The sequence below is a fragment of the Neurospora crassa genome, linkage group I (assembly GCF_000182925.2).
Source record: "Neurospora crassa OR74A linkage group I, whole genome shotgun sequence".
NCBI classification, from domain to species: domain Eukaryota; kingdom Fungi; phylum Ascomycota; class Sordariomycetes; order Sordariales; family Sordariaceae; genus Neurospora; species Neurospora crassa.
Window position 1 is genome coordinate 8525759 of NC_026501.1, and position 22718 is coordinate 8548476.

At 52.3% G+C, this 22718-nt stretch overlaps 8 protein-coding genes across 8 annotated transcripts; 3 read left to right on the forward strand and 5 right to left on the reverse strand.

The window, feature by feature from the left end:
- Nucleotides 1-419: 419 nt before the first annotated feature.
- Nucleotides 420-2925, reverse strand: NCU02977 (DUF887 domain-containing protein). The gene is made up of 2 exons (XM_960271.3): nt 1872-2925; nt 420-1793 (listed from the first exon to the last, which is right to left on the reverse strand). Exons 1-2 carry the CDS (start codon nt 2352-2354, stop codon nt 1182-1184), a joined length of 1095 nt encoding a protein of 364 aa, XP_965364.2. The 5' UTR covers nt 2355-2925; the 3' UTR covers nt 420-1181.
- A 951-nt stretch (nt 2926-3876) lies between these two features.
- On the reverse strand, nt 3877-8162 carry NCU02976 (hypothetical protein; the record flags this gene model as incomplete). Its single annotated transcript, XM_960270.3, has 3 exons — nt 6961-8162; nt 4049-6899; nt 3877-3902 (listed from the first exon to the last, which is right to left on the reverse strand). Exons 1-3 carry the CDS (start codon nt 7831-7833, stop codon nt 3877-3879), a joined length of 3750 nt encoding a protein of 1249 aa, XP_965363.3. The 5' UTR covers nt 7834-8162.
- Nucleotides 8163-8245: 83 nt separating this feature from the next.
- On the forward strand, nt 8246-10352 carry NCU02975 (hypothetical protein). Its single transcript, XM_960269.3, has one exon. It carries the CDS (start codon nt 8505-8507, stop codon nt 10185-10187), a length of 1683 nt encoding a protein of 560 aa, XP_965362.2. The 5' UTR covers nt 8246-8504; the 3' UTR covers nt 10188-10352.
- A 199-nt stretch (nt 10353-10551) lies between these two features.
- Nucleotides 10552-12584, forward strand: NCU02974 (hypothetical protein). The gene is made up of 2 exons (XM_960268.2): nt 10552-10657; nt 10720-12584. Exon 2 carries the CDS (start codon nt 10926-10928, stop codon nt 12240-12242), a length of 1317 nt encoding a protein of 438 aa, XP_965361.1. The 5' UTR covers nt 10552-10657; nt 10720-10925; the 3' UTR covers nt 12243-12584.
- A 202-nt stretch (nt 12585-12786) lies between these two features.
- Nucleotides 12787-13918, forward strand: NCU02973 (mitochondrial carrier protein; the record flags this gene model as incomplete). Its single annotated transcript, XM_960267.1, has 2 exons — nt 12787-12823; nt 12909-13918. 2 exons carry the CDS (start codon nt 12787-12789, stop codon nt 13916-13918), a joined length of 1047 nt encoding a protein of 348 aa, XP_965360.1.
- Nucleotides 13919-14383: 465 nt separating this feature from the next.
- NCU02972 (hypothetical protein) lies at nt 14384-18275 on the reverse strand. The gene is made up of 2 exons (XM_960266.3): nt 15206-18275; nt 14384-15099 (listed from the first exon to the last, which is right to left on the reverse strand). Exons 1-2 carry the CDS (start codon nt 17171-17173, stop codon nt 14776-14778), a joined length of 2292 nt encoding a protein of 763 aa, XP_965359.1. The 5' UTR covers nt 17174-18275; the 3' UTR covers nt 14384-14775.
- A 749-nt stretch (nt 18276-19024) lies between these two features.
- On the reverse strand, nt 19025-20075 carry NCU02970 (hypothetical protein). Its single transcript, XM_960264.2, has 3 exons — nt 19884-20075; nt 19646-19812; nt 19025-19534 (listed from the first exon to the last, which is right to left on the reverse strand). The coding sequence occupies exons 1-3, from the start codon at nt 19911-19913 to the stop codon at nt 19366-19368; spliced, it is 366 nt and encodes a 121-aa protein (XP_965357.1). The 5' UTR covers nt 19914-20075; the 3' UTR covers nt 19025-19365.
- A 356-nt stretch (nt 20076-20431) lies between these two features.
- Nucleotides 20432-22285, reverse strand: NCU02969 (alkaline ceramidase). Its single transcript, XM_960263.3, has 6 exons — nt 21800-22285; nt 21549-21735; nt 21350-21489; nt 21114-21294; nt 20903-21052; nt 20432-20828 (listed from the first exon to the last, which is right to left on the reverse strand). Exons 1-6 carry the CDS (start codon nt 21881-21883, stop codon nt 20686-20688), a joined length of 885 nt encoding a protein of 294 aa, XP_965356.2. The 5' UTR covers nt 21884-22285; the 3' UTR covers nt 20432-20685.
- Nucleotides 22286-22718: the final 433 nt, after the last annotated feature.

Below are 22718 nucleotides of genomic sequence, written 5' to 3' on the forward strand. Positions count from 1 at the left end.
ACTTGAACGTATCGTTACGATTGTACTTGATGTGACTGTGACGGCACATCATGCCAGCACATGTCGCAGTACTAAAGATCTTATTTACCTGCCATCTGGTCTTTCAGGTCTTACCTTTTATCCTATTTGGACTGCTGTCATCGCATATCAGAGGCCCTAGATATACACAATTCTTTCTCGTGTAATAGACTGAGTCATCTCGTCTTCCTGCTTCGTCCCTAACTCTAATATTGTATTACTTTCGTCCAGACGTGTTGGACGCACGCATCAACCCACAGTACATGATGTAAAAGTGTAATGATATAGGATCCTCAGTAAGCAATAGGTAGGGACTTGTGGGTTTTTCAATCTAGCTAGGTATTCATCAACATTACTTCACTATAAGACGCACTTCGCCGAGGATACTGAGAGTAAGGAAGGGCCTTGTATCAATCGTCTATTATTCTCATTTACCTATTCTACAAACTACCCTAAATGACCCTAAGCCAATATCATGAGTGCATATCTTAGATATTACCTACCTACCTACCTGCCTACCTACCTACCTACCATACAAAAGCCAATGCATATGACGCTTTGATTGATCCTTGTCCCATTGTTAAAGTAAGAAACGCTTGCAAGACTGATTATATAGAGTAACCTCACTCCGTGAGTCCGCTGGTCAAACCTCTCCAACTCATCTACCCCGTTTGACGATGTATCCAAAAGAGATATGGCGAGTAAAACACCGTGATTGTCCCCATGAATTCGACACTGGCGCCTAGTCCGTCTCTATACCGGCCTCTTGATTCCTTCGTCTCCTCTCGTCATCCGACATTCTGTGGTCATAGCGCTTGTCAGTCTAAAATGGACCTCCCCCTCCGTATCTTTGTCTCTTCTCTAGTTCCTTTGTATAGTCCTGACATAGTTTCTCGGCATCACGTCCCTTAGCAGCAGCAGCAGAGGCTCTTCTCCGTTCCCGCTCTCAGGACGTGGCAACGGTAACAACTCGAGCTTAGGTCTCTATTACCATTATGACCTGCGCTCATGGCCTCGATAACACGCCTCAGCGCCGGTAGGGACGGATCATCGTCGTGATTCCCGCTGGCGCTGCTGCTGCTATGGACAACCGCGTCCCCGTCCACAGGTGGTGAGGATGGCGGGCGCGTAGGAAAAGGGAGTCCTGAAAAGGCGCGCTAGTCCTACTGGATCGTCCCCTCGCGGAGCTCCTCGTTGTCGGGGATGAGATCCTCGATCGAGTTCTGACGACGGTGTCTGTTGACGATTACGGGGCGCTTGGCTTGTTCGGTAGCGGTAGACTTGGCCCCCTTCTCCTCCCCCTTACCAGCAGCGACATCAGACTTTTCCTCCTTCGTCTCGTCTTGAGGCACAAACCTCTTCCTCACCGCCGAAATCATCTTGAAGAACCAATACCAGTTCAGCGTGTTCAGCGTCAAGTTGCTAGCCACATACAGCAGAGCAAGCCACACGGGGATGGGTTCAGGCTTGGCGGCGAAGAGCATCACGTTCTCGGCATCGATGGTCGAGCTGGTGGTGTTGTAGTAGGACTGGATGTACTCCGGGGTGGGCGCGCGGTGTACGGCTTTCCACATGTCTTTGTAGACCTCGATGGATTGCCAGGTGCCCCAGATCAGCCGGCAGCCGAAGAAGGTGACGAGGAGGGCGATGCCGTTGTACAGCTGCGCACGGGAGCCGGTCATGTTGAGCTTGTCGAAGAACCAGTGGATGTTAAGGAAGGGTGTCGAGAGCTCGTAGAGGATAAAGGTCGTGGAGTAGTAGTTGAGGAAGGGTCTCTGGTTGTTGACGGGCATTGTTAGTTGCTGGTAAGAGTTGTGAGTTGGGTTGGGAGGGGAGGAGCACAAAGAACGTACGAATCCAAATGAGTAGACCACAAGTGCGCTGACAGCGTGGGCGAGAAGACCGAAGCCAAAGATATCAAAGTTCAGCAGCGTGATGCCCAAGTCCCAAACAAAGTAGCCACAGGCCAAAGCCTGGATCATGCCCGAGGCACCCGTGTAACCCCAGATGCGCTGCTCCCAGTCCATGGCGGCACGCTCCTTGTCGGCGTACATGACCCATAGTGCCAGGACGTTGATGAGGGTGCTCTGGACGAGCGAGACGACGTGGGTGTCCCAGTTGGCCTTCTTGGAGCGCGAGTGCTTGGGGTAGTACTTGGAGAAGAAAAGGTTGGACACGATGGGCGAGACGACGACGTGGACAAAGGTGTAGAGGGCGGCGGCGCCAATGACTTCATGGATATGGAGCGGCAGGGTCGGCAAAGAGAGACGGTCGGCCCATGGCTGGGTGGCCTTGGCCAGAGCCGGAATCGGGGGGAACGGGAAGGGATCCCGCATATCGACGCGGCGGCGGCGTGGTTTGTTAGGAGGTTTGTTGATTACTGCGGAAAGTACACAAGCTTCTGTCGGTGACGGTGTTTGGGAAGCTCTGACTATATGTACGATAGCTTATGTGGCAGATTGGCTGCCCAAAGGACGACGGAAGGGGTCCAGGGTCGAGGTTGCTTCTAGTGGAGGCAGAGGCGGAGATAAATAAGGTATGTAGGTTGTCAAATGGACCCTGGAAGTCTAGAGCTTTGACAAGGTCAGGTCGACAAAGCTGCAACCGTCAACGTGCAGCAGCGAACAGCAGTCCGCAGCCCCAGGCCTTGACAGCTGGATCGTTACGATGGGAACGGTAGAGGCCAGCACGAGACGAGTCTCAGGCGGATAGGTGTTATATATGATCACGGCCAAAGGTCATGCAAAGAGAGAGAAGTTGGGACAATGTCACAATGGTATCAGGAGAAGCAACAGCTTCTTCCTCCTTGATCTACACGATGGACGTTGGGACCACCAAATGAGGGTGTGGTGCCATGTGCGATGTTGTCATTCGTGCTTTCGGAAGCGTCAAGTACGTAGTGTAGGTATTCGGGACCGCCTCTCTTTTTGTCGAGCTGGACAACCACGACAATTGCGGGAGGCATCCATGGCATCCTGGCAGTCCAGACCAGGAAAGTCAAAGAGATGGATGGGGACCCTGTCACTCCCGCCTGTCACTGTGCGTTTTGTTGGGATCTTGGGCGTCTTGGCGCTGTGCTAGGTACTTACAGTCGAGCCCCCTGAAACTGCATGTAATCCAGACCGTCAAAATCCATGCACTAAATGGCGTATATGCAGTTTCTAGAGGCGGCGCTAGGGCAAGAATGGCGATTTCAGACCTGGAAAATCTATGCACTAACTAGCATATATGCAGAATCTGGAGTATGCAGTTTCAGGGGGTTCGACTGTAGAGGTGTAGAGGTACCTCTGGCGCCGTCCTTACCTCATCGGCTAAGTGCTTCAAAATCACATGCGTTCAAGTGGCACAAGCTGCTGAACATGTCGACTTCAATCACCATAAAGAAACTCCCGTAACCTTGTGTCTCTCCAGAAGAAATCTATGACTGACTTTTGCCCGAGTCACAAGAATCATCGTCTCTGGCCATAAGGTACCCAGCAGATGGGTGTTGCCCCGCCACCTTTGCTGCAAGGGCAGGTCATTTGTTCCCTTGCTGCCCCCCCTGACCAAAGAGCCGAGGCACAGAAAGGGCACTTGCAAGAGAAGAGGGTCAAGGTACTCGGTATACATTCTATGACTTCAACAAGCCACTGATAGAGAGAATTGGTGCTTGACTTAACCTGGAGTCTATTAAAATGTGAGAAAGACAATGAATGAACAAAATCAAAAATCGAGATATAATCGAATATTCTTCCCGTCATCTTGAAAAAGCCTCAGTATCCCGAATAGTTAGGGTTTGGTGCTTAAACTTTCTGTGAGCTCAGCTGCCAAGCTTATTATCTATCCGTTCGCAATCTCCGTTATAAGTATAGTCTTTCATCATCGCTGGACACCGTGTTTTGCGCCTGCATAGTGTTAGTACTTTCAATCGCATATGAGTCTGCATATCTGTCCAGGGGAATCTTTATAGCGCCTACTTGAAAATCTTTGACTGGCTCTGACTCTAGCCTTTGGTCGCTGCAGAAAGAGTCCTCTCTTCTATAATCTCTACATCTAATCATGAAGTCGTCGTCGGAGTCGTCTTGGACCGTCGGGCGTCGCGAAAGGGGTTTCGGAACCTGGTGCATCCCGCTCACATTTGCCAAGTCCTCGTCAACGCCACCACCAGACTCCGATTCTTGAAGGCTTTCCACCGACAGGCCGTTATTGGTATCGTCGTTCACGCCCCTGGCTTCTTCGTTTGAAGCTATCGCGGCTATCGTATTCGAGTCTCTCGGTCTCTGCTGCCGTTCGGTCGAATCTGCGTTCAACTCGTTCAGGGCCTTTTCAGAAAGAGAGCTGCTGGTTTCATTAGTATAACCAGGCCGCTCCTCCGCATCGACCGTCGGCCACTCATTCTGCGTCTCTTCACCTTTTGGAGATTCTGCCCGCTTGCTCGCCCTGCTTACCGTGCTGGATCGACCTCCTGGCAGAATCTGCGACTTCGCTGTACTCCTGGCCAAATCCTGTTTCTTCGTAGTTACATACTCCGGCCGCTCTACCTCAATGTCATTCAAAGTGTTGCTATCGTGTGACGTTGAAATAGGTTGGGAGGGTCTGGAACCGTGATTTTGGTTGAGCGTTCGTGATTCCATCCAAGCAGACATCGACAAAGTAGAGTCCAGGTCTATGGAACTAGACTCTGAGGAAGTAGACCTCGGAGGAGTACTCTCTTGTTGAGAAGGTACAGCTTGTTGTTCTCTCACCTCAGCCTTGGCGTCTCGTTGATTAAGACGGCCTGATACTGTCGTAGGAATGGGCATTTTGTCTTCCAAGGTTATATCCTGAATACCTGTGGATTCAATCTCGTACCTTGCCACTTTATCCGGGTCTTTTCTGTTCCGCACGGATACTGTGACCGTATTATCCTTGAGGATCTTGGATGAGAAAAGGAGCTCGGATTTGTGATTATCGACGTTCACGGACTTCGGAACTTGTGTACTGTAACCGATGTCACCGCATCGATCACCGGAGCTCCTCACTGCGTTATCCGGCCTCTCATCTTTAACCCTTTGAGATCCGAGCTGTGGCCGCCCCGATTCCACAAACCTGACCTTGTGCTGTAGTCGGTCAACGCCGACTTTTATATGGTCATCTCTAGCAGTCCTTGTGTGATTGGCATTGTCGTCATGGACGACCATGCTGCCGTCATCATCATCATCATTGCATTGTGTCATTCGAACACATATATCTTGTCTTGGGTGTTCTTCGCGATATCCATCCTCCCAAAGAAAGATTTTGGATTCAAGAGACTCACGTTGCCTTTCTCCTCCAACCATGAACCTCCCCCAACTGTGGTCTGAACTAGAAAATGATGGCCTTCTAACAAGTACATTGTCAGGGGAAGGGGTCCGGATTCTCACAGTGCTGGGAGACAGGCTCCGACGGCCCCGGCGATTGCTAGGACTCGCTCTTATCACCAGGTCTGGGGGAATTACTGGACCGGGAGGAGGCCTTGTAGCGGGTGATCGGTTTTTGTCGGGACTTCGAAGTCGTTGAATATGGTCATACCTGCGGTGATCGTGAAAGGGTTCATTAATCCGGGCTCTCGGTGCTGCGCGAACGCGATCGGCATAAACAGAACGTCTAACAGGTGTATTGTCGTGAGGTTCTTCGTCCATAGAGCCAGTACCATCATGACTTCCTTCACTGTCGTAGCCCCAATCGTCATCGCCATCCACATCAGGTTCTGGCTGCTTGCCTTCCCATGAATTGCGTTTTTTTCCCTCAGACACTTCGAATGAAACCCGCGTTGGCAAAGGAAGCTCAAGGTGGTAGTGAAAATAGATGAAGTCCACTATATATTGAGGGAGGTTTCGGCCATGTTTATTGAACCAATTTCCCCAATTTGGAGCATGTAGTTCTTGGCCGCTGACTCTCGCCAAAAGATGATCTTTAATGACTTCTTTGGCCCAGACTAACGAGGGATTGGCCATGTAGTACCTCTTTGAGCTGTCCACGAATCTCGTGGACTGTGCGAGGGTTTCCAGCAAGGCTTCATGGTCGGTACTATGATCAGCTATGAGATATTTTGCCAACCATGTGCGCAGAAACCCATCATGGTCGCCTTGGGTTTTCAGCTGCAAAGTAAGAAGGGCGTCCAATAGATTGGACGGGTCTTGCGACTGCAGACAAAGGATCTTCAAAGCCAGGGCTTGCAGATGGAAGTCGTCTCCTTGCATTGCTGCTCCTAAGGCCACCTCAACAGCAGTTCGTTGCGCCGGGTTCGCACGAGCTGAAACCATCCCCCACCCTGGCTTGGAAGAATGCCAGAGAGGGACGAAAACTGGTAGTTGTATTTCATCTCCTTGGTCAAGAAGAAGTCCCATGAAGTTTCGTAGAGTAACTCCATCGGGGCGCTTCGGTACTGGTACCATCTCGATCACCGTCTTAGCCAATATGAACTGAATGAACGGTCGGGTGTTCATGTTATCCGGATTGTTCTGCTGAGCCACTTCGGCGAGAACTCGGGCATGTCCGGCAAAAGATGACAGCAACGGCTGACGAGTGGGATCTAAAGGGCGACCATGTAGTATGAGAGACGTAAATATGTCCAGAAGGCCTAGTACGGTCGCCTCGTCATCTCCTGTTTGGAGCCAGTCTTGATGGATCATGTTTAGTACCTGATCCAACGGTGTGGATCCAAAAAACATGATACTGGTCTCGTCCCATCCAAATAGGGAGGCTGCGCCGACGAGAAGATCCCTGAAGTCCCAGATACGAGCTTCACCCAGGAGACGCGAATAAAGCGATTTCCATTCAAAGACCGTTTTTGCGTTAATGAGAGCTTCGCTTACAACGTCCTCGTGGACAGCTGGTTTCAAATAACACATTATTTGAAGGCAAAGCGAGAACATTTGGATCTGCAAACGTGTAAGTTATGCAGTTGAAATCTTGTATATGATCCATAACAAGGCAGCATACCTCTGTTGATCCCACCAACTGTGTTCCCTTCATGGAATTTATAACTGACAGGACGGTTTTCATTGCGTGGGCGGTATATCCGAGCGTTTCTGAGTGTGCGGCCAGTTCCAACAGTGCAAAATTGATTGCCAGGTTGTGATCTGCCGCGCTTGCTGATTCTTCAGGGTAGATGAGTTCATGGAATCCTCTGTAGTTACCGGAAACAACGAGCATCTCAGCATATTGCACAAGAATGTATGGAGCAGTGCTGTGCTGGACGAGCTTGGACTCGTAAACTTTCCTGGCTTCGCTAAAGCGTCCTAAACGCCTCAGCCGACAGAAACTCTCCAAATCAAGACTTATGTCTTGTTCGATGGGAAGACCAATTCGTACTGTGATATCCTTGGTTGAGAGGGAAGGATCGTGGATGGCATCGACCACTTTGTTTTTCAACTGGTCATTTGAGGGCTGGATTGTTGTAGGTTGTTGGTTGTTCTGTTGTTGTAATTGCCTTGATGCATGTTTAGGCCAACTACGTGACGGGGAGCCGGGCCGAGAACGATGGGCAGGATAACGAGGGATAGACTTTCCAGTCCCTTCATTTCTGTGTGTCAACCTAGGCGGATCATCCTTCGTGTTGAAGCCCATCCCGATGTCAGGAGTCTCTTGCAGGTTACCTGTAGAGGGTCCTGAATATCGATATCGATACCTGCCAGGGCTTGAAGCGCCTTCTGGCTCCGTGCCACGAACGAGAGCTCTGTCATCGGGCTGTGAGTTTGCACGGTCCAGTTTCGTGAGGATGTCGACTATTTCCTCAACCGACCTCCCAGCGAAGCGACTCCTCGAATGACTAACATCATGGCTATGACCACTTTGCGTAGGCCTCCGATCCATGGGGTGAGGTGAAACACTCCGGTGTCTGGTGATTCGGTAGCGGTTGAGAGTGATTGTGTCCAGTTGCTTCTTTCAGATTCTCCGCGTCGAAACGTACCGCAGTCAATATAGCCGCAGCTCCGAAGATATTGCACAAGTAATGATAAGGTGTGGCGGGATCAGAAAGAATCGTTTAGGCCAACAGAAACATAGCCATGCGCTTTATCAAGGTAGTAGACGACCAGTGCCGATGCTCATGTCTAGTAGTTACCATATATGACTTTGAAAAGCGAAAATGACCGACATCTGAACCCTTCGCTACAATTAACTTAGGAAGGAGGGAAGGCAGATAGGCACGCGTATCAAACAGTTGGAGGCATTTCGAAGCACCGTAAGGTCGACTGAATGGTTGCATTGGGGCTGGGACGGCCTCCCCCACATCTCGATTCTGACGCGTACACCTACTATTGGGTGGCTTAGCTGCATCAGGCGAATCGCGAGGTGTTCGTGTAGGTAGGTTGGTAACAAGGCTGGAGGCCAATTTGGTGTTGCAGCAATGGCTCGAGTTACGGGTTTGCGTCCTTCACAAATAGCCGCCGCTTCGCTGCGGCAATTTTCGTGTGTGGATTTTGCTTTTCTCAATCGCATCTTTCCCAGCACGAAGGACATTGTTGCGCCAAATTCCATCCATAATGACACAACAACCACAACAACAACAACAACAACAACAAACACGGCCGGAGCTGCTCAAGGGAGTAACCAAGAAGTCCAAGTACATGCGCTTTGACTATGAAAGGTACTCTGACAGCGTTCCATCAGTTGTGCCTGCGGGACATGGGTCGATTGGAAAGGTCGAAGTTGACTGCCGGTTCCTGTTCTCCAAGTCGAAATGGGGATACATGGGATTGAATTTGGGAAACGAGTCAGCCAAATTTCCAGCCGGCATCCTCTATCTCGATCTGGTTTTCCGGCAACCACAAGACTGTAAACTCCAGTCAGCAACAGTAGCTGTGATAATAGGGAAGGACGAGGACACAACTGGACAGGATGGGTCACCTGTTATGATGACAGAGTATTATGGCCCGGGGCAGCTGCGGGGACCAAGGCAATTGGTGCAAAGCAGACGGGTGAAGCAATTCATGCCTCACGTGGAGGTCATGGGCTATGGGGCTGGCGGCGCCGGTATCTCGACAGAAGAAAACCGACACATCACCGACAGATGGGGCTTTTCCGGCCATCTCCGATCTGATCCCGGCTCCCTCACTTATAACAGGCTTGAGTGGGACCTCGACGAGTGCTTTCTTGAGGAGCGGCCATCGCATGGCAACATTTTCCACACAGCCTTCGCCATCGGCCACAATGCCAAGGCCTTCCATATGACGGTAGAGGTCAAAGGCAAGCTCGCAAGGAAAAGGGACCAATTCAAACACACGATGAACAAGCTCAAGTTCGGCGGAAATAAAGCACGTCCACATGATACAGCAGCCGTCAAATTCCAGTGGACCCGCGAATACTCGTCATCTGTGTGGCTAGACAGCATAGCTCAAGGTCTTCCGTACGCCATGGAGGAGGAGAATATGCGTAGCATTCCGATTGAAGTTCCGCAGCCTCAACCAGCTTCCTTCCGTCCAGCCATGGACTCAGAGCCAGCAACCGGCCCGACAACCAGCGCCCTAGCCCCCCAGCGTCAAAATGACACGGCTGTTCCGGTGACCCATAACGATGCTGACGACCAGATGATGTTTCCGCGACTGCAGACAACGGCATGGCCAAGGCTGACGGGACTTTCCAGTGCTCTGCCGCACCTCACCCCGTCGACACCTGAAAATATGGCCAGGGCGGCTGGGTTGGAGTTGGCCATGACTTCTACGATGCCCCAACAGTCGCAAAGCCTTGAGTTTCTCGAAAGATCGGAGTTCTCGAGTGGCACAACACTGGTTGAAAGCAGCCAGGAAAGTGAGAGTGGAGGAGAATCCAGTCCAACTTGCCGAGTGAGAAGGAGTAGCATGCGTACCCAGTTTGAGGGGTCACAGCCAGGGGACTGCGCGAGTAAGGGAACTAAGGGGAAGGAAGTGAAGATGTCGATCGATGAGCCAAAGATGAAAGCAGGCTTTCTCCTGGGTCTCCTCTGTTGGCTGCAGGGTGGTCTCACGGTCTGGGACCTCTTCGCAGCAATGCTTGGGTTTGCTGCCTACCCCGACCCTTCAGTATGGACGAGAGACCAGCGTGATCCGATGGTTTCGGAAGTTCGGCAGATAGAGCCCGCCACTTGGGGAAAGAAGCCATGGTCAGAGGATTTCGACACAGATACACCCGTGATGGTCGCAAACGGGACAGGGCAGAGGTGGAAGGCGAAGGAGGAGTGGGAAAAATAACGGGAATGAGAGATGAGCGACGCATTAAAGAACGCAGACGTTGTAGTGAGTTTGATTGGTCGCGACGGCGTAGGTTGGTAAGGAAAAGGTATTTGAGCTTGGGTTTTCAAGGAAAAGTGGTGTTAACTTTGTTGGAATTAATTTGATGAAGTCGTTGACCCCTCAAATTGAGTTGTGCTTCGTTGTCCTGCTCCAGGCAGGTCTGGCCTCACATGCGTGCACTGACCATGCCGGCTCGCCTGGTCACCCTAACCCTCACTGCGAGCCAAGTTCATTCAGCTCCAGGGTTCCCGTCCAATGCTGTCAGCTTGGCCTCAACTTCCCTTCACCACAAGTACCTAGGAATACGTACCACTTAACTACTGTCACTGAACACCCACCATCTCCACGATATAAGAGTTGTCAATCAGACCAGAGTGATATTGAATGCGGCGGCCTTTAACCTTGCATTGAACCAAGGTGAAGACTTTGTACGCGATTTGTTCAGACCATTGCTGACGTTCCTTGAGATTGTCTGACCGTACTTCACTAGCACAACTCATACACTACAGGGGCTGGTACGTGTAGAGTGCACTCGACATTGTGGCTCGAGTGACCCTTCGCCAACCTTGCGAGGTTCCTTTCTGCTTGGTTTTCACGATCGCATGAGGGTGCAGCTGAACAGATGAAAAGAATCCTGCGCAAGATAATACACATATTCAGCGAAAAAGAATCAATTGCACGACACACGAGTTAAACATGGCGGACCTCCTTTACGACTTGCTGTCCCCTTCTTTCTCAGGGGATCCATCATCCAGGCCGGCGCCCGATTCAAGCTCACTCGAGTATCTCACCAGTCTCTCGTCACAACCTCTCACAGCCCTGGAGACAACCGAGCCACAAGCCCTCGCCCAGACATCGCATGGTCTCCTTCTATCCATCCAGGCTCTTTCAAAGAAGTCTCACAAGCAAGTCATCGAATCAGCAACCCACCACTCCACCCTGCGCACCAGCCTACCTGCCCTAGCAGCCAGCACCGCCGACCTGCGACATTCCATCCCCAAGCTTGATCACGAAGCCGTCCGCTTCTCGACGAACTACAGCAAGTCCAGCGAGAGCGATGTTCTCCTCCGACGCAAAAAGGCACTCTTGCTCTCTCGGAATGTCGAGCGGCTTGTCGACGTGCTGGAGCTGCCCAACCTTCTATCAACAGCCATCTCCACTGCCCCAGTCAACTACTCCTCTGCCCTCGACCTAAACGGCCACATTCGCCGTCTGCACTCACTTTACCCGGACTCACCTCTCGTCACCTCCATCGCCGCCCAGGCAGATGAGGCCATGCGCACCATGGCCGCCAACCTCATCCAAAGTCTCAAATCCCCAGGTCTCAAACTAGCTGCTTCTCTACGCACGATTAGCTGGCTTCGGCGCGTTCTTCCTGACCTAGAGGCTGCCGGCACAAGCAAGGGTCACGACTCTCAAGAACGGGTGCTGGGGGCCCTCTTCTTGGTCTGCCGACTAGCGACGCTGGTAAACATGCTCGACGCCTTGGAACCATTACGTGACTTGGCCGACCAGGAGAAGGCGAGGCAAAAGGCGATTGGAAGCGGGAATGCCTGGTCGGGCGGGCAGCAAACGGAACGCTATCTCAAGCGGTACATTGAGATCTTCCGTGAGCAGAGCTTCGCGATTGTGAGTATGTTTAGGAGCATATTCCCTCCTGCTGCCCCAAAGGGAAATGGAAACGAAAATTTGGATGATCCGTTGAAGCAACAAGATGCGCTGGAGCCCATGCCGGCTGCGTTGGCGACGTTTCCGCTGCACCTGGTGGATATGTTATTGGAGACACTGAGACTGTATTTGCCCACAGTGAAGGATCAGGCCTCAAGGGATAGTTTGCTGACGCAGGTCCTTTACTGTGCCGGAAGCTTGGGAAGGCTGGGAGGCGACTTTGGACTGTTTTTGGCCAGTCTGGATCTTGGACCGGAAGCGGAGGAGGAGTGGGTGGAGGTTGTGAAGAGACATAGGGCTTTGGCTGGAAGGCTGGAGTCGATTGTGGGGGATCAGAAGAAATAAGAAGACCGCCTGGATGAACACCCAATCTACCAATATTCAACTAAACTAGAGCTTTTCGGCCCGAGACTTACACTTAATACAACCAAGAGAGGTTGAAAGTGGGCCTACCTTAACTTGAGGCCGCTTCCGGGGCCCCGGCCTGTTCGGTCTGTGGTGGAACCAGTTAGCGGCCCCGCAGCGGCAGGGTGGAGAGAGACCGTTCCCGAACAGCGGGGCAGTTCCGAAAAAAAATAATCGGCGACTCCCATGCCGTCATACTTGGAATTATTTGTCCCTGCCGTTCCGGCAACAGCATCCTTCCCGGTAGCTTCTTCCCTCCACATCCACGGCAAATCTCAACACACGAAACGGAAGCGCAGTCACGATGTTGACTTGTCTCTAGTTTTGATTTTTGTTCTCCTTCCTCTTTTTCTCCCCAGCGGAAACGTATTACGGCCATGGTCGGTTTGCGCCACGCTTAAACTGAACCCTCTCTTTCCGTCGTCATCTTCTCGCCCACCGAGCAAAGGGAGCATCAAGCTCGTCAGCCAACCGTTGCGCAACCATGTCCGATGGTTCCCGTAAATCGGGCACAAAGTCCAGTATGTCCCCAGTCCAAAGCTTCCATCGCAATCGTTGTAACCTTTGAGACCTCCTCGCTGACTTAATCCCCTCCCAACCAAACAGCCTTCCACTTCGTAGCTGGTCTCGGCTCCGGTGTCCTCTCCGCTATCCTTCTCCAACCCATCGACCTCCTCAAGACCCGCGTCCAGCAATCCGGCAAACACTCCCTCCGCGCCGCCCTCGCCGAGCTCCGCTCCTCCCAACAAGGCCTCCTCCCCTCTCTCTGGCGTGGCACCCTCCCGTCAGCTCTGCGCACCGGCTTCGGCTCCGCCATCTACTTCACGACCCTCAACACCATCCGCGAAAATGCCGCGCGCCATCTGCCCTCGCTCGCAGCGGCCGCGCCCACCATAGCCGCCGCATCCGGCATTGTCGCCCCCAACGCAAACCAGACATCCTCCTCCCTCCCTAAGCTCTCCAACACAGGCAACCTCCTCGCGGGCGCCGTCGCCCGCTCCTTTGCCGGCTTCATCCTCATGCCGCTCACCGTGCTCAAGGTCCGGTACGAAAGCAGTTTCTACAAGTACACCTCTTTAGCCGGCGCGGCGCGGGATATCGCGCGAACGGAAGGGGCGCGCGGCTTCTTTGCTGGGTTCGGCGCAACCGCCATTCGCGATGCGCCGTACGCGGGACTGTATGTCTTGTTCTACGAAAAATCCAAACAACATCTCAGCAATCTTTTCCCGCAGCCACCACAACCACAACTATCCACCACCACCACCCTTGAGGCAGCAGCGGGACAAGACGGAGGAGGACGCATGAGCCAATCCCGCGCCGCTTCGATCAACTTTGCCTCGGGCGTCTTCTCGGCAATCATCTGCTCGATTATTTCGAACCCGTTTGATGCGGTCAAGACGAGGATCCAGCTGCAGCCGAAAAAGTACCGAAATATGGTGCAGGCTTCGAGAAAGATGTTGGCCGAGGAAGGGGTGAGGAGCATGATGGATGGACTGGCGCTCAGGATGAGCAGGAAGGCGATGAGCTCGGCGTTGGCGTGGACGGTTTATGAGGAGCTGATTAGACGGGCGGAGGGGGCGTGGACGAAGAGGGGACCGGAGGAGGTTCAGCTGTAAGTTGAAGGGGGAAGTATCTCGAAGGGTGTTCGTAAAGTTGGTACATTGGAAGATGGATGGGGCAGGAAGAAAGACCTGAAGGGGAAAGTCAAGGGCCAATTATGGCTACAGGAAGGGAAGGTCATGAAATGACGTTCATGGTTGAACAGGGAAAAGGGGGAAAAAAAGATACTGCAGGCGGTAGGTATGGGTACGGATTTTGGTTATTCATCATGAAACGGTGTTTTTGTGGTTATTGGGGTTTGTACCACCATTATAGATATCCCTCTGCTCAGCGATTAACGGCATGTACAATTAGCGATCAAAGGCCTTTGTAAGATAGGTACGAGACACAGCCAGCGGCTTTGTCTTGGTATGGATTGATGATGGGTAGGTATCATATCGTGGTTGGGTTAAGGGTCAATTAGCATTGGCATTGGAAGGTCTCGGAATTCTGTTTGGAAAAGATGTTGCAAAGGTGACCAAGTCAAATCGAAACCCACAGCTGAAGTTGAAGTAGTGAATGAAGTCATGGGTTTCTTTGTTATCATAATATCTTTATACCTTCCATCGTCGGAAAACGTAAAGTCATTCCCTTGGGTTTTCTCTGTGTGTTTCTGGTGCTCATTCAATCTTTCTTGGAGTAGGAGGGTATTGAGAAGAAACTGAAACCCAACAATAAGTGATTTGATGATGGATATCTTTGTTACTACCCAACCTGTACCATCAACCAAGAAAATCAGAAAAAGGTAAGCGATGCATTCATTTCGTGATATCCAAGAGCAAAAAGAAAACACATCCATCTCTCATCCCAACCACAAAAAGTCATAACACGTCATCATCCCTCATTATCCCCCTTATCCTCCTCATCACTCCCCTCATGAAGGCCGTCCACCAGCCAAATACATCAACAAACTAGGGCTCTTGCTGCGATGTCTGGTGCTGCTCTTCTTGCGCACAAACTCAAACTGGTCGTCGTCAAGATGACTACTGCTGCTGTGTCTATGGTGGCTGCTCCTCGAATGGCTGTGGCTGTGATGGCGTGAGTGCGAGCGTTCGCGGTGCTTGTCTCTCTTGTCTTTGATGACCAGCGTTTCGGATACCTCCTTGGTCACGACGGTGCGGATCTGGCGCGTGTGGTCCCAGAGTTGTTGCTGCTCCCATTCCGGCACCCAGCGCTTGATTAGGACGTAGCCTGGTTCCTGTTTTGGGGGGGATGGGGCGTTAGTGATTTGGAAATGGGAAAATGGGATATTGAGGGGGGGGGGGGGGGGGAAGAAAAGAGAGGGGGGAGAATGAAATACGTACAGCATCATATTCGAAATCAATCTTAAAGTGGTAGAGGGTTTCGACGTCGAGATGGCGCAGAGACATGCGAGTGTAGGTAGGACGAGCAATCTGTCCTTGCTTCTTAGCCTCCTTCTCGCTGTCGCTGTCACTATCGCTACCCTTCTTCTCCTTCTTGATCTTCTCCTTCTTGAGGATGGCCGCGATAGCCTTCTCGTCCAGACCGGAGTTGATCAGATCCTCCTGCAGGCGGCGCTGGTACTCCCTCTCCATTCTCTCCTTCTCCTCCTGCTCCTTGGCCAGCCGCTCGGCCTCCTTGGCCTTCCAGCGGGCCACGGCCGCCTCCTCCTCTTCCTGCTTGCGCTTCCGTTCTTCTTCCGCCTTCCTCTCTTCCTCCAGCCGCTTGAGCTCGTACTCGCGACGCAGGCGCTCCTCCTCCTCCTTCTTTTCCTTCTCCCTGCGCATGCGATCGAGCTCCTCCTTGGCCTTGCGCAGCTCTAGCTCTTCCTCGAGCTTCTTCTGCTTGCGCTCCTCTTCCTCCTCGCGCTCCAGCCGCTCGAGCCTCTCCTTGGCGCGAATGAGTTTTTCTTCCTCCTCGCGAGCCGCTGCACGGCGCCGCTCCTCCTCCTGCCGCCGGATCATGTCCAGGTGGAACTTGGCTTCGTGCAGCTGGTGCTGCTTCTCGTACTCCATCTCACGGCGGTGTTCTTCTTCTTCGCGGCGGCGCTCCTCCTCGCGCCGCTTGATCATGTCAAGCTCGTACTTGGCCTGCGCGAGTTGCTGCTGCTTTTCGAATGCGGCTTCCTTCTTCCGCTCCTCCTCCAGGTGGCGGGCCTCTTCCTCTTTGCGCTTGACGAGGTCCAGCTGGAACTTGGAGACGGCCAGCTCGTCATGCTCCTTGTACTTGTCGCGCTCCCGAGACTCTTCCTCCTTGCGCCTCATGAGGTCGAGCTGCACCTTGGCTTGGTAGAGCTGATCGTGCTCTTCGTGCTGCTCTTGGAGGCGGCGCTCCTCCTCCTTACGCCTGATGAGGTCCAGCTGGAACTTGGCTTCATGGAGCGATTGCTGTTCCTTCATGTGGCCCATCTGGCGTTCCTCGTCCTCCTTGTGCCGGATCAGCTCGAGCTGGAGCTTGGTCTGGTGGTAGTCCACATCCTTGTCGTGCTCAGCCTGGAATCGCTTCTCCTCGGCAGCACGCTCGAGGCGCTCAAGCTTGGCCTCGGCATCACGCAGACGGAGTGACTTTTCCTGGTCGTAAGCGGACCTGTTCCGCTCCTCCTCGAGTCTGATCATGGCCAACTTTTCCCGGGCCTTGACCAGCTCGATCTCCTCCTCGTGGTACTTTTCTTGAGTGAGACTCTGCTTCTTCTGTTCGTTGGCGGACCTCATGGCCGCGAGCTCGGCCTTCATTCTCTCCAGCTCCCATTTGGTATGGGCGTCGTCAAAGTTGCTTTCGCCGCTCGACGACCGGCTACGGGCGCGGCTGTGTGCACCACGGCTGTGAGACTTGCGGCCCCGCTTGCTGATGCCAGCATGAACATGGTAATCAGGTTCCGAGTCAGACGAATAATCAGAGGAGCTGTGATGGCCGCGGCCAATGATGTTCTGAACCACAACCGGTCCCTTGGTCGCAGGAGAGGGAGGTGCTGGGACGACCATGCCGGCGGGAGGAGAGGGGCGCTCGCGCGACCCTGCACGCGACCGTGAGCGGCTCTGGTGGGCGTGGGTAGCCACGAGAGTGCGCTCATTGACAACAGAAGGAGCGCGTTGCTCCCAGTAAGGTACCCGGGATGGGCCGCCAAAGTCGGACCGGGAGACGGACTGGATGTAGGTAGGGCCACGGTGGGTGCGATCGGGCGAAGGCGACCTGGGAGGAGGACGGACCATGCCAGGAGGCGGCGCCCGATGGACACGGATGTCGATGCCCGTGGACGCCAACGACTCCTCGTCGCTATAGTCGTAATGGTGACGACTAGCAGCGCGGCTCATCTTGTCGACACTTGATTGGGAAATGGGTGAATGGGGTTTCGGGTGAACCGACCGGAGCCAAACTGACACTGATTGAGGTGACAGTGAGACAGGACTGGAGGAGGAAAGGCTCACTGTGGGTGGTTTGTCGCAAAAGAGATCAGGCTCGAGAGAGAAAAGCGGCACACGGAGGGGCCCAGAAGGAATATAAAAGCCCGGTTTTACACTACTTGAGGGCGGGGAGTGACGCACCACTTGCTCTGTGGTCTAGCGCAGGGGGGCATGGAAGGTAGCATGGCATGGGAGAGCATCAGGAGGGAAGGTCTCAATGGACCCATGAGGCATGGTTGGGCTGGGTCAGCTCGGCCCCGGCCAGACACGTTAACGACACAGTGTGTACGGGTTTTTCCTCAGTCTGGTAGGCAAGCAGGTATTCCCAGACGGACCACACCCTCGGACACAATCAAAACACGACGGGTGATGCGGCATGTGCCACCCAGCCGCCGAACCATGGAGCCGACGAGAAGGCCAGAAGATACTGGAGGGGCTAGCAACGGTGATCACGCCCTCTCACTCGTTTCTCACGGTGGCCTGGCTGTGGTTGGTCCAAAAGCGGGTGGGTGGTCCGGTAACAACCCTAGCGGTTGCATGTCCCAGGCGCCCATAGGCGGCATGATGAGCCAGTGAATGGACCAGAGATGGGCAAGCGATAGACAAGGTGCTGACAGGATTCACAGGAAAAGGTCTCAGAACGTGATCTGGACGGGTCGGTGGTGGAGGTTTGTGGAATGTGGACGGTGAAGATCCCAAGATCCAGAATCCAGAATCTCCATCCCTTCAGTGGAAAAAAAAAGCAAAGCCACTTTCCAATGCCGAGTAGAGGACGAACAAGTCGCGCAGAAGGGTCTGAGACGACAGTACCCGCAAAGGAGGGGTCTCACGGGCTGTGGTTGGGTTTAGAGCTGAGCCTCGCCAACGACAATCATCGGCTCTAGCTGGAGGGTCCTAGGAGCTGCTGTGACTGGTATCTTCCGTGTCGGGTAAACCAGACATGTTGTGTTTCTTTGTACATTCCGTAGTGACGGTCTCTGTTGGTGACTGAGCATGGCGTCAAAATTAATTCTTTTCTTCCTCATCGACTTCTCGTTGTGAAAAATGTGCGAACACAGGCTGTTATCAACCCGAAACTCGGGAATGCCGTCGCTGAAAGTCGCCATGCATAGGGCTAAAAGTGAGGGGCTGTACCCAGGTGCATGAAGCGTGCAGTAACCGGGTCTTGGCAGCGGATCGAATCTGGCTGCCAGGCTTGTGTCTTTTCAGATGTCTGTTTCCAAGGAACACGGTCCTTCGCCGTCAGCCGGGTGTTACCTCAAGGACCCAAGATATCGAGATCAATGTGCAAGAAAGAATTGAGGCGTCCGCTATGTGGATCCTAGGGGACGGGAACAGTGTGAGGGCATTCCGACTGCTCGAGGAAATGGCTGCCGAGTGGTTTTCGACCGAAAGATGGCCCCCACAGGAGCTTCAGTTGCTGTGATGAATCGGGCGTGGTGATTCGTAGCAGCCCATAGACTATGGTAATCGACGAAAAATGATTTTGTCCGCATGTGAACACGAAAACTCAAGGCAAGGCGCGCCGCCGGTGACACTGAAAGTGCTGTCATGATAGGCAACCGTATGTTGTATCTCCCAACATCGAAATATGTCTGTAACATCGTGACGCACCCAATACCTCAACCCCATCCCATATCGCTCAACCTTTTATTTAGAGCTTCCAGGTTGGGCACCGTGCCCTGCTGCCGAGCTCGGCCGGGACTTGGGCCGCCACTCCTCCATCTGCTGGGATTTAAGCGCCAGCTATAACTACCTCTACCCGGGTAGACTCCGCAGAGTTTATTAGTGTACACTGTACACAGCCGCGTACAACGGCGTACCGTTCAGTTGGCAGGCTAGTGTACATATAGCAACGACACAACTGGACCTCCAAGCTCAAGAGATATGCTGTTCTCGACCGCTGAATGTGATAGACACGGTGCCATTGGTATCGAGCAAAAGTTTTATAGTCTTCCCTACCGATTCCTATTTCCAAGGACCTCGATAACGTTTTCCCTGTTGAAACTTGTGAGCGCCAAACTCATCGGCGCTTCAAGCAACAACCTCCCTTCCTGTTCGCGCTCAAGTCCCTGAACGACACCCAGCTCCTTAGCTCCCCTTCAAGCCTGTCCACCACCCTTGAGCATCTTCTCGATATGCTCCTGGCTGTTCTTCGCTGTCGTCTCGAGGTAGTGCAACCTCTTGCCCAGGTTCTCCACCTCGGTCTCCATCTCCTTCATCTCGGTGCTCAACCTATCCTTCAATGCCGGGACAGGGACGGAGACGAACCTGTTTGTTACATGGTGAGTGTGTCGTTAAAGAAAGTCGGTGTGGCCACCCGAGACGTGGTGTCCTGTGGTCGTCGGTTTGTAAAGGTGATGATCAAGAGGTAGTACGTACATCTTCCCAACGCCCTCATACACGGCAGTGGTCTCGGGCAACGTGGCGAGCTCATTCCGTGTGAGCTGGGCCAGACGCATCTCACGCTGCTTGGATGCTTGTTGGGTGCGGACGAGACCAATTTGTTGCTGAGCCGCGATCGACTGCGCTTCGATCTCACGGACCAGCTATGTCATTTTGGGGTCGATGTCAGAGCTTCACTGCAAAGCGTCATTGAAGTGGTTGATGCCCGGCTTACCTTTTGAAGAGCTTCGTTGGAAATGGACATTTTTGCGGTTGCGGTCTGAGAGACTGGGTGAGGAACAAGGGTATATTCGGTGATTTGATCCTCAACTGGGTTGGATTGTTGCTGTCTGGGTGTTTTGAATCTGAAAGTCCAAAAGGGGGGGAAGCTGTTCTGTGAGGGATACGTTGGCGGCCGCGACCTTCAGTTTGGACAGTGCAGTGGTGATGCGCTGGAAAGCACAGTGAATTTATCGCCTATCCGCACATGTCTTTGTTCGATGCACTCAGGGTCCGTTTCAGTTCGTTGTTTTTAGTTCTTCCAACACAACAAAGCAACAAGCTTCTTGAAGTTGCAACTGCCATGTTACATTGTATGTATCTCTAAGTATGGGTAACTACCCATGTATGCTTCCATTGGTTCCTCTATTTCATTCGAGGTGTTTGTTTCCACGATACCCTATGCCCCCACAGCTTCTACTGCGAAGACATCGTCTTTGTGGTAGCAGTTGATCCTCAACAAACGGACAGTTTCGCGATACGACCCATTACACCGATACTCACTCTCTTCATTTAATTTCTTCTTAAAAACTGTGTTGATAGCGGGTTGAAGTTATCAGCGTTTCACTGCTTCCCTGCTCTCGGATCGACTTGTACTTGAAAAAAAAAAGTGACCGTGATCGGTTCGCCAGGAGCGGCCTACATTTGTGCCTGGTCCCATTATCCTACCAACAAGATGATCATACTATCTTCGCTAATCCTCTTAAATCGATCTTTAGTCTATTATCTAAGGACGCTCGCCCTCTTGCCGGATATTATTAGCTGCTCTTGGTTGCACCCTTGTGGGTTCTGGGAACGACCTGAGGAATAGACCTCCAAGGCCGCCAATCAAGCATGAATTTCTCCTCCTCGCCGCTGAGGCAACGAACCAGCCAGATTCGCCAGAGAATCATTTCGTATGCTATACAGGAGCAAGTGTCAGTCAAAAAGAAACCACAGCGATAGAGCCGCCTTTCGGCTATGGGATGCACTTACCACCTAGGCCGGTCAGGATATGCCACCATCCATGACCTTCAAGTACAATCGACCAGGGGAGTTGCAGCTGGTTCTTTGCGGTGGTGAGATGTCTGCAGAAGATGTTGTCCATGTTCCAGATAAAGAAACCCCCGACAAAGGTGATAATGGCTATGATGTTCCAAGTATCAGTGTAGTCCTCATTGGGAACAAAAGGACGGGCATCACTTACAAACCAATGCCAACGTCCACATCTCGCGCATAATCCGGCTGCACGCGGTAGGATTTCTCTCCCTAAGCTGCGGCCTCAACTGATACTCCATAACATAGAAGCCGCGGAAGATGGTGGTTGCGGTGATTAGGGCAAATGCCACCTGATGGAAAACTGGGTTTTTCGCATAAAGATAATAAACCTAAAAATCTGGGTCAGCTACGTTTTCCCACCAAAAGAGATCATGACTTGCTTACAGTGATGAAGATACCAAGCCCAACCATGATCGAGGCAATCAGTAATTGGGTCCTCGGGGATCTCTTGTAGGAAAATGTGGCATAACACATGATAAAGACGGTATAAATCATGGGTAGCTCATCGGCGAGTTGCATCTCATCTGAGATTGTTTGTTAGCATATCCACAATAACACTATGACGGAACAATAGCTCACTTACACTTAAGAGTTGCATGGAACGCCATGGAGCCGAGGCCAACCACCAGGTAGCCAACATAGGCAAGGATGAAAATGGGCGAATGCTTAAACTCAAGGACATTGCGTAACCCCTTGACTCCGAGCCACATAAACATCAAGTTGGTCAATGTGTTGACCAGCTCGGCGCAATAGTATGTGATGTTGTAATCCTATGTCAGATTCATGGTGAGTCTCGCGGGCAAAAGCGGGCTGTAACTGGTGTAATTTAGGTACCTCTTCACACCAGTTCAAGGTTGATGTTTGCTCTCCCCAGAAGCCATCACGGCCTTCCCGATAAGGAATCTGAAGTATCGACATTCTGACTTGTGGCTAAACAAATAGCGTAGCTCTCGCCGCAAATAAGACGCACAGCTAACACCCCGAACCCTGGAATGGCGCCAAGCCCGACCAAAAAGGTGGTCTGGGTGGCTGGATTGGAAACCGTAAAGTGAACTGAAGCTTGCAGATATCTGGGGTATTGTGGCAGTGAAGAATCGTTGCTGTAGTCGAAACAGATCTGCCAGTAAGTGTACCAGATGTCCGTGTTATTCGTCGGTCGTATAAGCCACGCCCCTAGATCTACAAGGCAATGAGTGTGTGATGTAGCACGGAGAGGGCCTCTGATATGTCCTGGTATGGCGGATCGCAGCGAAACAGTAGAAAGTTGAAATCTTGGGCAATTAAAGGCAAGATGTGGTCGATCAAGCAAGAGAAAACCGGCTTGGCTTCGGTGAAATTGAAAACCAAGAAAGGCCGGATATCTCGGAACAGTACGAAAATCGACGAAAACAGAAAGTAGCGCAGAACCATGCACGCCAGGAACGGGTTGTTCTTTCCTCACAATAGGTCAAATATCAGAATTGCAACTGGAACTACTAGTATATGTAAAAATCTGGGGGAAGGTTGCTGCCCTGGGACAGGAACAAAAGGTCCGTGAACATCCAAAGAGGAAGCGCCCTACATTCGAGACCATTGATCGAAATCTGAGACCTTTGGTGATCGGGATCCACCAAAAATGTCGACGTTGGGCAGTTCACACAACTCAACAACCGAGCGTTAAAGTTGACTTCCCAAAGAGGAGTTTAGACGAGGATCCATGCGGGATCAGTGTCCGGCCTGGCGCAACATTTATTGTCAACAGATGCTCGACCAA

Excerpts from the sequence above, each read along its gene's own strand:
- NCU02977 (XM_960271.3), bottom strand. The coding sequence starts at position 2,354 with ATGCGGGATCCCTTCCCGTTCCCCCCGATTCCGGCTCTGGCCAAGGCC. Across the intron at positions 1,794-1,871 it reads TGGTCTACTCATTTGGATTC|AGACCCTTCCTCAACTACTA; the intron begins GTACGTTCTTTG and ends GTCAACAACCAG.
- NCU02975 (XM_960269.3), top strand. The coding sequence starts at position 8,505 with ATGACACAACAACCACAACAACAACAACAACAACAACAAACACGGCCG.
- NCU02974 (XM_960268.2), top strand. The coding sequence starts at position 10,926 with ATGGCGGACCTCCTTTACGACTTGCTGTCCCCTTCTTTCTCAGGGGAT.
- NCU02972 (XM_960266.3), bottom strand. The coding sequence starts at position 17,173 with ATGAGCCGCGCTGCTAGTCGTCACCATTACGACTATAGCGACGAGGAG. Across the intron at positions 15,100-15,205 it reads TTGATTTCGAATATGATGCT|GAACCAGGCTACGTCCTAAT; the intron begins GTACGTATTTCA and ends CCCCCAAAACAG.
- NCU02970 (XM_960264.2), bottom strand. The coding sequence starts at position 19,913 with ATGTCCATTTCCAACGAAGCTCTTCAAAAG. Across the intron at positions 19,813-19,883 it reads CCAACGAAGCTCTTCAAAAG|CTGGTCCGTGAGATCGAAGC; the intron begins GTAAGCCGGGCA and ends AAAATGACATAG. Across the intron at positions 19,535-19,645 it reads TATGAGGGCGTTGGGAAGAT|GTTCGTCTCCGTCCCTGTCC; the intron begins GTACGTACTACC and ends TGTAACAAACAG.
- NCU02969 (XM_960263.3), bottom strand. The coding sequence starts at position 21,883 with ATGTCGATACTTCAGATTCCTTATCGGGAAGGCCGTGATGGCTTCTGG. Across the intron at positions 21,736-21,799 it reads CCTTGAACTGGTGTGAAGAG|GATTACAACATCACATACTA; the intron begins GTACCTAAATTA and ends AATCTGACATAG. Across the intron at positions 20,829-20,902 it reads TATCCTGACCGGCCTAGGTG|CATACGAAATGATTCTCTGG; the intron begins GTAAGTGCATCC and ends GCTCCTGTATAG.